Consider the following 15,099-nt stretch of genomic DNA (forward strand, 5'->3'; position numbering starts at 1 on the left):
GCAGGGCCCTTTTGGCTACCGAGCTTTAGAAGCTTTTGAAATGTAAGTATGCCACGAACCCATTTCCATTATATGAAAAGCCAAAGATATAAGGACCTGAAAAAATTTCTCTTGCTCTAGGAATTAAAATGTAAGCAAATAATGAGGATTTGCTGGTCCACAGAACATTCAAAATTCTTACAGGGAGAAAATTATTAATTTTTCAGCCAGAGCATTGTATCTATGTGTGCTCCAGTTTATTGTTGTCATGGTGACTAATGCATGTTACCATAACTAGGCATGAGGCTTTAACAGGTGAAAAGTTATAAGACGTGTTCCTTGTTAAAAAGGACTACATTCAAGCCACTCAAAACCAGGCCTTTTTAATTTTCCTGCAGCATGGAGGGTTTTTAACTTGACATTTCCATAAAAAAATGAGGTAGGTGTTAGATTTTATGGAAGTTGTATTGAGATTATTTCTTACCTCTGCATCCAGGTGCCTTTAATGTGAATCAAATACAGTTCTCAGAGAATGCGATGAGATAGAATAATGTGCAACGATTGTAAAAAATTACCTAATAGCAGTAATCTGCCTCTGTAGCTCATTTGACATCAAGCATCTGACCCTTTCTAGAGCAGAGAAGTGCACGTCTGCCCATTTTCAGCGTTATGAAGGACTGCAAGAGCATGAGATACTGGTCTTTAAGGCTATGACCTTTACGGTTAAAAGTTGTCACTGTAAAAGGATTGAATCTTTACCACTCTGGCACCTGACCTGACACTGTTTTGTGATTGTAAATTCTGTATCTGCAAAATGTGGAGCAAAATAGCTTCTTTCTCAAGACAACTGAGACCAGAGAGAGGAAAGGCACTGGTTAAAGACATGGGGAGGTTAGGATACTAAACCACAGGCAGTACAGCAAAAAACACGTGATAAATTGCACAGCTGTCTGATGAGCTATAAAGTTAGATGAGGAATAAATTATCTCTTGCCTTTCTACTTCATCAGAGAGATAAAAATCTCCTAACGTATATTGTGTCATAAAAAATACATAAGCTTAAATGTTTGATTATTTCTTAGAATTGCAAATTAAATATTCAAACCAGAAAATCCTTATCTTATTATATCTATTTTTAAAAATTAAATCCAACATCATAGTTGTTCCTGCATGGCAGTTTACGAACATTTCTATACTGCTTGAAAGTGGTTTAGGTTCTTATGAAGGTCCCGAGTATATCACCCACACCATTTCCTCAGATTTAGAACTACTAGTAATTTGTATTTTTCTAGCCCAGAGCTGAGACTTGTTTCAAATCTTCTCTAGGTCAAAGATGTTCCTACTTTGTATTTTACCTGAAGTTAATTGCCGTCACCTCATCCTATATCTCAGAATTTCAGTATCTGACTAGAGTCAGTCAGCCAAGGAGCTCCTTTTCTTCCTATAGAGGTTTTTAGGTCCAGATCTATGAAAGTATTTAGCTATCTAAAACTTGTATAAAAGCCATTCTTCCCTTAAAAAAAAAAAAAGGGGGGGAGGAAATTGCATGGGGAATATGTAATGGGAATTACACTTCTAAACATCTTCATGGATCTGGGCTTTGGAGACTACCCTTTTATAACTCAGCCTAAAGAGGTAATGAATACTAGCAATAGTACAGTTTAAAAATCTAAGCAGTTTGGTAAGAAACAAAAGGAAAGGAGACCAGAAGCCACTTCTGCTGAATATTAAAAACCACTTATGATACAGTTACAAAAGAAAATTTTATTACTATGTATAACGTGTCTTCTTCATCCATCATAATAATCTATACCTATGATTAATTTTATGTGGCTTTTCGTAGTAGCTGCTCCCTCTACAAGACACACCGAAACACGTGAAAGGTCTTCAGGTGCAGTGGTCTGTCAGGAACAGCAGAAATCCTGTATCTGCGTTCACTTAACCTGAGCTGTATTTGCCTATTTAGATCATCCTAGAGACATGTACAACAATCGTATCAGTTCTGTTTTGTCTAATTTAAAAGGAGTAGGTACTAGCATGATTTTATATATTTGTAGAGCAATTAATGGATACAAATGAATGGTTTCCCCACAGTCCCTCTCTAAGTGTCTCATACACTAGTTTTATTAGCCAGATTGAAGATTATTTCTCATTTCCTTGTGATTATTGCTTCCTAGCTGCTTTACAAAATTGAATCAATATGAGAGGTAATCACTGTTCTTCTTTTTACTGCCCTTCATTTACAGACAGAAGCAATGTGATTCTCCATGTTTCTAATATCTTTCATGTAAAAGGGAGTCAGACTGTAAAATTATGTACTCATTTCACTCCTTATGTACCCTGCTTAATTTGTCACTACTGTCCATTTTTTGTATGCAAGGGAAGTCACCTGCAGACCAGTGCAACAAAAGGGTTTGGAGCACTCCCCAGGGTTGCTTATTCTGTGAAAATTCTGGTCCTACCTCACAGCCATCCCCATGCTTCCTCGGTGGAAAGACTGGTGGTCAAAAGATGCATTTTTATAGCTCTCTGTCCTGAATTTACTCCTGTTCCATTGGATGGGATGCATCTCCTGAGATCTGCTTCCCTACACTGAACATGCAGGAGTATTAGGGGAAAAAAAGGACTATTTCAAGTGGTCTCTTTAGCTATGGCCTAGAACAGTTCATAAGAGACAGCTGAGCACACTGTGAGAATTGGAGATGGGTGCGATCCATCTTCTCTTGTAGTCAAATACAAATTCCACTAACAAGGATGCAGATCCTTACCCCTTGTACTATGATTGAAACCTTATTTTATAAGAAGAGCTGCTTCTTAAAGAAATCAAATTCCCACTTCAGATTAAATATAATAGAAGGTTTTTATGCATTAGTGGTCAGGAGGATTCATTTCTGTGGCTACAGAATGCTAAAAATTGGAGCAATTGCTCCTGTTACTTTCCTTTCAAAATGTGAGGTTGAAGTCTTATCCAAAGCATATAAGCAACTTAACTAGGCAAAACGGAAATTACAATATGGTATAATTTGTATATGTGCTAATAGTGCCAACATTAACTAGGTTCAACTTTTTTTATGATGTTCACTTGCTTGAAGTTACCGTATCAGCAGGGTAATGTTGTTTCCAGATTTATCTCTTGCTTTTCATTGCAGAGCTGTGCAAATGTGTGTCATTTCATTATTTTGTGACACATCAAGATGATGTACTTGTTTTGTTTACTCTGTCCTGATTTAATTAGTAAGACGTGATAGTTTGCCAGACTTTTGAATGTCTTCAATGAGAATTTCTTCATGTGTTTTTGATGCTTAACTTCTTTTTGCTTTAAAAGTCTTAACTTCTAGCCATATTCTGTGTGAAATGCTGATGACAATTCCTTGCCAGCTTCAACACATATTTTAACAATATAACATGCGTAGAAAATACACAGAGATAAGTGCAGGTAAAGAAAGAAGTAGCGTAATTCAAATTGAAATAATCATATAGAAGAGAGGGTAAAATAGTTTTAGAGAGAACAAGCAGGGGAGGAAGGAGGATCAGGAAGGAGAAATCTGATCCCCAAAAGATAGAGTGGGCAGGAGAGGGAAATTCAGAGACAGACTAGACCAGACAGGGTAGGGGAGAAGTAGGGCTGGTGGCAGAGGGAAGAGGACTTGGGAAGAGGAGAAGGACTCCATACTTGGGTCATTTTCAGGTAAGGTGAACTGATGCTGGTTTGGCAGCATCCCTGGTGTTGAGGACATGGGTAGCGTGGACATATGTGAACAGAAAGTACAAGAGATCTAAGTTAAAAATAACCTCAAAATAAAAAATTTTTTGCATGGGCCTGCAAGGTGGAAGGAGCCCCCAAGTGCCCAGAGGTCAGTCCAGGTCCAATAAAGCCATGTCCAAAAATACGGAATGGCAGGTGAGAGCCAGACCAGCACTGGCATGCTGTGGGGCATTCCTGTGCCGATGCCTGCACTGGCTCTTTTTGGAAGGGAGAAGAGTGTCCTATGAAAATATTTGGCAGCAAAATGCAGCCCTACCTATGTTCTCTGAGGGCTTTGAGGAAAGAGGGGAGATGACAGCTTAGGAAGGCAATCACCTATATCAATGAGAATGATGAATGTGGAAGGGCAATGTTAGTAACTCTACAATGAGAAATCAAGAGAAGGTGATCAAAGTAAATATTCATAAAGAGATTAAAGAATGCCTCATATATTTGAAGAATGTATAAGTCTTCAGATCAAAGCAAAGTCTCAGTTATTTAGCCATTTAGGAAAGTTAGTTATTGGTTATATGTGCTGGATAATGGAAGACTTATTAACTGTGTAGAAAAGCTTGTAAAACACATAGCGGAATTTGTGAATGGCATTGTTGTGCATCTCATGATTTTTTTTCAAGTGCTCTCATCCTCATATATGTATTGTAAACAGTTGTTTTTAAGGAACATTTCCAGTGCCTAATGATTTTATTCTCAAGGCAAATAGATATAATTAAAGCCTTATTAAGCACTACAGTAGATTACTTTGGATTATAAATTAAATCATGAAAAACGTTGTAGGAGTTGTATTCTGTTATTTTAGTAACATGTCTCTATGTGTAGAAAATAAATTATTGTTGATTGAGCACAGCAATGGAGGGCTATTTTGGAGCGCGTTTGCCTGCAACTTTTCTTATATCTGGAACAACTGTGATTTTCAGACAGGAGACTGGGGAGAGCCTTCAATTACCTTGCGACCTCCAAATGAAGCCACAGCATCAACGCCTGTACAATATTGGCAACATCATCCAGAGAAACTCATCTTCCAGTCATGCGATTATAAAGCATTTGTAAGTGTTGATAAATTTAGTGGTTTGATTTGGGGTAGGTCTATTAATTTTAGATTTTGATAGACTGTTGATTTTCTTAATTTATAATATTTTTTCAGTCACTTCTAATGAGACAGACTAGTTCCTCTGAAATACTCTAATTGTAATAAATGAGAAGCAAGGATGCACAGTACTTTTTGCTGTCACTTTTGTGGTACATTGCGGTCCATGTAGCAATAGTGTTAGAGAAACGACACTATGAATAAGTGGCCAAGTGTTGTAGAAGTGACAGTGAAACACCACTCCCTGTCAAAATCCCTATCTAGTACTTACGGTAGAAGAATAAAACAATCTGCCTACCTTAATGCTGTGTGCAGAGTAGTTTAAGTATTGCCTTACCTAAATTTTATACACCCGTTTTGGGGGAAGGGAGCTAGGGGAGGTGGAGATCAAGGTCCTGAAGCAGTGTTTTCTGTCCATGGGACAAGGGCACATTCAGACCTCTCCTGGACTGATGACTACCTGAAGTATGAGTAGCAGTCAGTTCTTTCAGAGCAGGGAGTATTTATTTTTACCTCCCGATAGCTGTAACTGATTCCCACTTCCCGTCACTGGAGAAACGGAGCTTCCCTCTACAGCTAAAGACTATTAGTGTTCTTCAGCTGTTATAAACACTTGTGAAGGAGAGGAAGGTCTCCTGAAGTACAAAACGTTGTATTGGAAGACTTTATTTTTTAAATGAAAAACAGTTTTCTGAAGCCTTGAGTTCCCCATCAGCAGGGTGGCAGGGCTGGTACATCTGGGGAGCTGAAGAGGTGCCTCAGCCCACCTATTTAAACTCAATTATATTTCCTTGCCAACTTTGCTGGAAAGCACTGTTAAAGTTGCTGAAGGTGCTTCCCCAGACCACTGTGTCCTCTTCAGAAGCTGCTACCTATGAAGTAAGGCTGACTTCTTTTACAAAGGAAAGGGGCTCAGTAGTCGTAGTGCCTCTAGCATAATAGCTGGGGCTTAACCACTTGTCTGGGACGTGGGTTTTAGTTCCTGCTCACCTGAAGGAGCTTGGATACTTAGTGCTTTTTGTTCACCAAATACTGGAGCATTCTGGGGGAGAGTTGAGGGCTGCTGGACCTGATGTAAAGCATATCCAGAAAAGTAGCAATTAGAGCCTAATTGCAGGTGAGACAGAGCCTGGCTCCCACTGAGGAGGGGCAGAAGGGGTGTTAGAGGCCTGTCTCGCTGGAGCACATCAGTATCTTCCATCAGAGCTTCTTGGGGTAGAAATTGCCATGAATGCAGTGACTTCTCCCTGGACAGTAACTAGAAACTCTGCCTTCCTCAGCAAGTCACAGTCAAGGTGCAGCTCACCTGCTTTCAGTCTTGCTCTCCTATGCAGCACCTCAAATTGATAAGGAAGCTTAGTGACTTCTGGTTCTTTAAATATTTTTCATAGTTTTCAGTAAAGTGAACAGTGAAGTTTATCTTGAGATAAACCTCATCTCATTACTTGATCCAGCAGTAAATTCATAATCAAATGTAACCTTTGTGGAAGATTGGAAGGTGTGTGGATCATTAAAGAAATTAAATTGGGATGACCAGGAACATCCAAGTTACCGATGATTAAGGAAACGCCGTCCTTCCCTAAGGACCATGACCCAGGGCATTGTCTCAGCTCCCTGGGATGCATCGACCTCAGCTTCATAGAGTAAAACCCTGGCTAGGAAGTTATAATGGGGGCAGCTTTCATTGTATGCCACAACCCTCAGCTGAACTGTTGGAACTGTTGGATGTCCTCTGCATTGCTCCTACATGCTTTGGGTCTTTGAGAAGGAACATTTCCAAAAGCACAGCAAGTCAAAGGAAAGTAAAATTCCATCTTAGAAATTCAGGGTTTTCTGACAACTATATTGGACAGTACCTCCGTGATTTGTTTGTCTATTCAACAGTCTACCCTGGGAAGCATTTCTGAATGCCTGCAGCTGAGGCTTTTTGCTGCTGTGCAGACGGGACTTGAGCTGCCCGTCTTGTCTCTTTCTTCCTTTTGTTTTGCCATGAGCTCAAAAGCACTGCTTTTTCTCACCTGATGCCTGACCAACTGGTAGCTTTCAAGGAAATACCAATATGTTGTGCTGTAGTCCATAAAAAAATAGAAATGAATTGCATTCTTCCCAGAAAAAGCTAAGGATGCAAAGGTGTCAGACAGCAGGATCCAGAGAAAAATACAGCTCAACTCAATACACTTGTGTTTAGTTTTCTAATTGCAGAGCTTGCTTTAAATTAGTTGCTCTTCTGCAAGGGCGATATCAAGCCATCCCATCAAATTAATGCCCAAAGCCCTATTCATGTCACCATCAATCCCCCAGCTGGAGTCACAGCTGCTTGGTTTATGAATCTGTAGTCCTCCAAGAATGCCCTTCATTTGTTCCTTTCTGCTTGTGCTTATCTGGTAGTGTTGATGTTGCCCACCCTTCCATTTATAATGCCCTGAAAAGTGTTGCTCACTAATTACTGTGTTGACTACTGTCTACATTGAAATATTTATGCATTTTCTTGCAGGTCAGAGACTCCTGTGGTACACAGTGTGAACTGAAGTCTTTAAAGAAAATAGTTTAGGTCAGAAGACTAGAGAGTTGAACCAGTACACTTTCTGTTCAGTTCCAGCTTGCATTCAGCTGTAACTGAAGTTATTTTTGACAGGTTCTTGTTTAAGATGAAGCTGGTTTGCTGTCTGGTTGAGTTTCCAAGGAGAGTGAGTGCGGTAGAATGAAAAGGGTCAGGCAGCAGTGGTGGGCTGCAGCATCGGCTGGGAAGAGGCTCCTGCCCACAGCGCTGTCTTTCCTCCTGCAGCTCACCTACCGCGTTCTCACCAGTGGCATGACTTCTCTTCAGGTCCCATGTTGCTCATGTAGGACTGAAGACTTAAGAGAAGCCATGGCATTGCACTACAGTGAGAATGCAGAGACATTTTGTGTCTGGGGAGAAGACGAGGGGTGGCTTCTTGTCCTCTATCCCCAGTTGTGCCAGGTTTGCATGTGACACTGTATAGAAATACAGAACCATTCTGTTTGCACAGAGCTATATGAACATGCGCCCATCAACAAATGCACGTGCCTGTAGTGTCTATAGGAGCGATGCAGAGCGTGGCTCTCGCACAGCCCTGTTAGCAGTAACAAGACGGCTCAGTGCTAGGAGAGAACAGCAGGGATAATGCAGCCAGCTCCATTCCTGGAGGAGCAGCACCATTCAAACGTGGTGCAGAGAGGTACTGAGATCCCAGAGGAACAAACCGGAGGAGCAGAGCCTGCTGTCAGAGTGCAGGAGGGCTCAAACTGCACGTGCCAGCAAGTGACATAGTGAGGAAGAGGCAGGCTGGAAAGGGGATGTGTCAGTGAGGCACTCACTGCCTTGCGTACCCTCAGAGATAAGCCGGCTCCTCTGAGAGCATGGTGGCTTTCAGTGAGCTGAGCCAGGACCCAACAGCAGCACCCTGCTGCTTCCTCTCACCCAGCCCTCCTTCCGATCAGTAGAGGCTTCAAAATAATAGTTCGGGGTCAGCCCGTTCTTAGGAAGAAATGATTTAAACTAGTTTTCAGTTCAGATCTATTTTCTCTGTTTGTTGACATCGGGCTCTGTTATTTGCACATAAATTAGTTACAGATTGAGTACACAGAGGTTAACATTGCTGCTGGCCTTCACATCCCCATGATTGCACACATAGCAATATGAGTTTGGCAGATGGCAGCTAAAAAAAGCAGATTCTCCATTTTTTAATCAAATGGCTTTTTAAAGATGGAATCTGTAGTATTTGCTTGTTGTTTGAGTGACTAAAGTGAGAAGGTAGAAGACTCTCAGATATTTCAAAGGGCTCTATCTGATTCAAGTCACTTGCTGCTGTGCATTCCTGTTTCATAGGTTGATTAACACACTGGTTTAAATGATATATCAGAGAACTGTAGAGTGAAAAAAACTCTAAAGCAATGTATTAAGTTGACTGCTACTGCTGTGGTTTTTAACGCATTTTTAGTGCATTTCTGCAGATGTTTGTCTGCTCTGGAATTTTAGTTAAATTAAGTTTAATGGATTTTTATTTTAGTATTTAGGTTCTATGCTGGTAAAAGAGTTAAGAGGCACAGAGTCAACACAGGATGCATGTGCAAAGATGAGGGTAAGTAGGTAAACCTGCTCCTTTCTCAAGCATCATAATATTAAATAATATCAGCTTGTGATTACCTGTACTGTGCCCTTTTGCTTTCATAATGTTCTGTTATCCATTTGTTTTCCATTGCCCTTGTATTTACATTGGTATTCAGTAGGAAGTCCGTTCTGCCTTTTGTCTTCATTTCAAGTAATACCAAAACTTAAAGGTAGATTTTTATTTTGCATGTTGTATCTTAAGAAAAAAACAAATGTATCCATTATGTTTCCTGTTGAATCGTCACATACATTTCAAAGTACTTTCCGCATACTTTAAATGTGCCCATATCACATGCGTTTATAAACAGAATTTATAGCTCATATATGATAATCTAGATTCAATTTACTACGTGAAAATATGTACTAGTAAATATATTAACATGTTACCAAAGCCATTGTTGCTTACGTATGGTCTAATCCTACAGTCACATAATCCTATGGATGCTTTTACTGACATGAGTATTCCCATTAATTATGAGTTACTTACACACTTACTGATTGAAGGATGAAAAAGGATCTAATTCAGTTTCACCTGAGGGTGGAAAAGCAGTTAGGTTTCCTTCAGACTGGTAAGAATACTTTTTCCTCTGTCTCTTTGGCCTGATACTGGTTTGCAGAAAATTACAATGGGACTTAGTCCATCTCCAAGAAACGGCTGCTGGAAACTCAAAATAATCCACAGGCCAGCTGCACGATTTTTTCCTGTCTGTAGTTGTAAAGAGAACGCACCTGTTCATAGAGATGGTAACATATTATGGTCTGGCATGATTAATTAATGAAGAATATAATTGCTTGGTAACCTACCAAACGTGTAAAATTACATAGATGAATGAGTGAAATCCCTTCTTCCGCGGATCGTCTTTTATGCAAGCTGCCTCTGAGCACAAGACGTAGCATTCAGATCAATTAAAAAGCTGGAAGATGTGTAAAATTCATGCAATCAGACAACCATTTCCTATTGGTTACGTATCTGCAGCACAGAGACTTTTGTACAAGCTGTTTTAGCTAAGGGTGGCAGTAATTCATGCTTGCTAAATTGCCTGTAAGTCTGTGGCTTTTCAGCTAATTACATGCTAATCATTCCTTACCTGGGCTTAAACTCCTCTAAAAATTAAAAAAACAACAACTTGATATGGAGGGATCTACGGTCACTTACATGTGTTATGGGGAATTAATTGAGGATGCAACCATACCATCTTCCAATCCAGTTTTCAAACTGTCAGAACTAGCAGTTCAAGTTTTTAGGCATATGCCTGTGCAGATCTTAGGGCTGAATTTGACACCACAGTAGCATATGACAACTTCAGGAAGTTATTTGACTGAACTAGGAAGCTTAACATCAAAAAAAGTAATCCTAAATAATTTATAGCCATTTTAAGATACTTTTTTTTAAACTAATGAATTTGGCAAATTTAAATTATAGACCTGAAATATTAAGTGTCTGAAAACAAATTTAATTTACAGTACAAATTTTCTAGAAAAATAATGGAGTCGCACTATTAGTCTATAGTGCCCATACAGGGTACTTATGTAAGACAGTGATGGAGTTTATATACATTCATTTTTAACATTCTCTTTTGAAACCTTTGTGCTGTGAGAATGTTTATCTTCTGGTTTGAGGGGTTTTTTATTGTAAAAATGTTTGAATAAAACAGTTTTAAATCAGGTTTTCATCTATTCTTTCTATGTAGTCGTAGTCCTTTTAATAATATTCCTTTTCAAGTCAGAAGCAAAAAGCATTGACTTAACAGGAACAGATTATTGTTTTAATGTAAGTTTCCCAATGAGAAAAATGTATCTTTTTCCAAAACTTTCTCCACGTGGTTGTGTTCTGAAAGTTGGTGTCTATGAATTTGGAGCCCAGGTTGCCCTAAGTCATGCTGAAGTTTTGCTGTGGTGTTCATTATTGTATTTAGTACCACTGAAATGTGGTTTCTTTTATTATATTGTTATAGTCTTCTTTTATTCAGTACATTTTACATTAAATGTACTGAAAGGGACATTTCACTTACAAAAAAGAAGAGAATAGCTAGATATGTTATTTGACTGCTACTCAGGTACTGAATTCTGTCCACTTGTCCAGTGTCTTAAGAGTTATTAAGATTTTTACATGGGGTTGTACTAAGATGATAGAGCAACATTTTTTAATTTTAGGGCTGTTTTTTTTTCCATTTATATATTTCAAATCTATAGCATGCTGCAATCTGAAACATGTTGGGGGGGGTGTACGTCACATATAACCTTGTATGATGTTGAGGTCCTTCCTGCAATTTTTTAAGCTTTCTGGAGTCAGCCACATAATGGCTTTTAAGGAGAATATATGAAAATTAAGGTACCTAATTTTTCTGTCAGTGTGGCTATAGCTTCTCCATATTTTACCTAATGCTGCTCAAAAAGTGTTGATATTCACTGCATATCTTCCAGTCAGCAGATGCACAAGGACAAAAGCAGCCTATCAGTGGGAAAAAAAAAAAGTATCTTGATCTTCCTTAATCATTCATAGATACAGAGAAACAACAAATATGCCATGTTTGCTGACTGCAGATCCTTCCCTGTTAGTTGTAGATGCTTCCTGTGCTTTCAGTTATTGCAGTTGATGGTTTTGGTTCTCAAGGGAAGTGTCATGCAGATATCCCTCGCGTCTCTCCACAGAGGGGCTTACAGCAGCCTCCTTCTCTTATAGCTTAAGAGTGAAGGGGGATCCTAAATCTTCTATAATGTGTTAAAAAAAAATCCCAAACTGACAAAAAAACCCCAAAACCTGGGAACCTCTGTCTTAATACATTTTCTTGGCTATCCACTGTGCATCTCAGCATTGTGCAGCAGCATGCTCCAGCAGGGCAGATGATGGATTTGTTTGGGGAAAATCATGCAGATGCAATAGATTGAGCTCAGCATGGGGGTCAGGGTTATACATGCTTTTTGTTCCCACCCCCCAAATTGCAGACTCTTGCAGCCATCCAAAATTATGGATATTTGGCAAGAGCTGTGCCTATTAGAAGGATTATACTTTATTTTTCCATTCACATATTTGCGTTTCAGGGATGGATTTATGTTTTATGGTTTCTTATTTGTTTCCAGCTATTTTCTCTCATAAACTCCCTCTGCAGTTGACAGCACTGTCTCCTTATCTCCAGTCCCCACTTTCTGTAAACTGACCTTTGCTACGTGGAGATTAAATCTTGCTGTCCTGGCCAGAATAGATTTATTAATTGTATTTGAGAGGTGCCTTCAAGAATTTAAGAGTTTTCATCTTTCTTAGTGTGGAATAGGAAATATTACAAGTTGTGTTGTCAATCAGATTACTGCCTTCGCTTCGAATTACCATAGGAACCCAAAGCAAGAATAAAATATATTTACATCAAAATAAAGAAAAGGAATAAAGTTTAACTAGGCCTAGGAAGAGACGTTGTTCTCTACAGTAGACTCCATCTGGCATTTACACATCTGAATTCCTTGACCAGGTAGGAAGGGGATGGTTTTATACTTACTGGCATGAGCACAGCAGCAAGGCAGACTCTTTCCTTGTAGTAATGTTAAATCACTAATGTGGCATACACCAATTGCACGGTCTGAACCAATCAGATATTTACTGCAGCAGGTTAGATTTTGTTCTTGGATCCTGCCACCTTCCAGAATATTTGTGTCTTTCTTAAAGGTTTACTTGTTAGAAAAGAATTTCTTACATTTCAAGCTAAAATTCTGGGGAACCATCAACATAATTTTATTCACAAAGCAGGTGTTTAAATACCTTGCTGGCTTAAGACCAAAATGTCAAAGTTAGAATTATCACTAAATCTTCTCTTTGAAGAGGAAGATGAAGCAGAGTGGACTCTTTCACTGAAAATAAGCAGGGTCTGGGGCATTCCTTCCTCGTTTCTTCTTACATAAAGGAGGAGGAACCTGGATATAGATGGCAGTCTCCTTGTTTCTGCTAATCCCTTCCTACTTTTCAATCTCCATTTGCATTTCTCCTCTAAAGTAGAAGTGTCCTCCTTAGGCCTCCTCATGAAACTAGCCAAGCAAGTAACATGTCAGGGATCAAATACTGTATTTGAGAATTTAGATTGTTCGTTCTCTGTTTATTTGGGACTTGAAACTCTGTCCCTCTTGTGTGGCCACTGCTTTGGGAGGGCCTGCAGTGGAACAGGCATGTGGATATTACTCAAAAGGAAAAAAGTGTTGGGAGGTCTTAAAGATGCTCAGTCCTTACGCACATCCACATCATGCCATCCCATGTTCTTCAGAGGATTGTATGTCCTTCAACTTTGTGGCTGAAAGGAATCCAAGGTGCAGGAGGGATGCACTGCCGTTTCACCAGCAGGTGAGTGTGTACAGATATTGCAAAAGCAAAAACTTCTCATTCTCAAGTAAATGACTTGCAGGTGCATCCCCAGTGCAATGTTCATATTAATGCTGTAGCTTGGAGGCATCCACTAATTGTAGCAAAGTGAACAGCCTTGTACCACAGGGATTACAGATGCTATCTTATTCCGAGAGGTATTAAATTATGTCAGTGATGCATTTTTAAGCCTTTTGGACTGAGAGAAGTTAGTAAATATTTGTTACAAGGCAGATTGTAGTTTCAAAACTGGCTTCAAAAATAACTGGTCAAATGTGAACTTTGACTTTTATTTCAGTTTCGTCTCATGCATGATATTGTGAAGGTGATTCACTCAAAAGGAACTGTTTAATGAGGCTTCATAAGCCTTAAATAAGTAACAGACTCATGGGTATGATAGTAGGTGGTACCGATACGTATTTTGAAATGTGCAGTCTGATGCCATTTGGAATTAATAGTTGCTACCACTATGGGGAAATGTTCAGAGTCTCATAGTGAAGTGGATTTCAGTACATAATTGAACAGTAAAATTGCCAGCTACAGTCTTCAGATAGCTATTAAAAAACAGTATAGGACAGAATTAGCAGATTCACTTGCAAAAATAAAAAGCCAGGATGAAAATGTAAGATTTTACAAGCTCATAAACTTGTACTTAGAATTTATGTATGGAATTGTTAGTGACTTGGAATAGTTGAATAATGTCTTTTTGCTGTGTATTTGCAAGATCGAGTACAATACATGTGCAGTAAAACCTAAAAATGAACACAGTTTCATTTTGGCCACTGTATGAAAGCTAAGTAATCCAGTTATAAATGTATATATAAGTACATGAAAGTGGTCAGCGTGGCAAAGTAGAAGTACCAGTGTATCCCATTTCCTCGTGGCAGGAAATAAATAGGTGAGATGAAAGCATTTTGAGAGCGGGCGGGATTACACCATGTGCTAGAGTGTATCAAGTGAATGTATGAGTGTCTTATGCGGACGCCGTTCTATGTGTGCTCCTTAATTTCTTATTCATCTGCTTTGTGTGTGAGCACGGAGATACCATGTTTTGTACACCACAAGAGTATTCAAAAGTGTTGGATTAGTGCTCTCAGTTCTGCACAGGACAAGGTATTGCAGTACAATCCTGTCTTGAAAGGGTTGAAGGCTGTTTAGGGTTACAGGTTTTGTATTTGCATGTATTTGCTTTTTTAAAATAAACAGCTAGTTTAGAGTGCTTTATTCATAGAACAAAGTCTTGTCTCTTAAGCCATCGTTAATTACGTTGATTTGTTAGGCACACTAGCTGGGTGGATCTCAAATTAGTTGGATTTTAGTTTATATTCTATATAAATGTCTAGCAGTGCTGCACAGCCTTTAACTCAAATCAAAATACAGGTAGAAATACTTTACCCACTTAAGAGAATTTCTAGTTCTATACTACGGAAATCTGTTTAGAGTCTACTTGTGAGTACGATGTTTTTTTCTGTGAAACTAAAGATAATTCATAAACAAGATCAGAAGCAAGCCTGCACTCGCTCGCTCACTTTCTCTGGCACCACTGCTCTTGCATCCCTTTATGGCCAGTTTCAAAAGGCAGAATTGGGAGCAGCCCTGTCCAAGGCTATTCAGAGTTCTGGCACTGTCCCATGTAATGGCAGCAGTGGGTTCAGATGCAAACTCAGAAGGGTCTTAAATCCAGTCCTTTATTGTAAAAGCAAGCATTGTAATAACTAGGCAGTTATGCAGAAGGTGCCTTCCACCTCCTTCCACTGGATGGATCTCCATTCTGCGTGCTGAGATGATACAGGTTCA

The 15,099-nt window shown here is 39.3% G+C and overlaps 1 protein-coding gene across 9 annotated transcripts in view; it reads left to right on the forward strand.

The window, feature by feature from the left end:
* ANKS1B (ankyrin repeat and sterile alpha motif domain containing 1B) overlaps positions 1 to 15,099 on the forward strand; it is a 450,718-nt gene that overhangs the window by 416,071 nt on the left and 19,548 nt on the right. For all 9 annotated transcript variants that reach the window (XM_075080262.1, XM_075080270.1, XM_075080279.1 and 6 more), the window contains 2 exons: positions 4,659 to 4,787; positions 8,860 to 8,931. In XM_075080262.1, coding sequence (XP_074936363.1) covers positions 4,659 to 4,787; positions 8,860 to 8,931 — 201 coding nt within the window. The remainder of the gene's footprint in view (positions 1 to 4,658; positions 4,788 to 8,859; positions 8,932 to 15,099) is intronic.

Source organism: Phalacrocorax aristotelis, chromosome 1, assembly GCF_949628215.1.
Source record: "Phalacrocorax aristotelis chromosome 1, bGulAri2.1, whole genome shotgun sequence".
In the NCBI taxonomy this organism is placed as follows: Eukaryota; Metazoa; Chordata; class Aves; order Suliformes; family Phalacrocoracidae; genus Phalacrocorax; species Phalacrocorax aristotelis.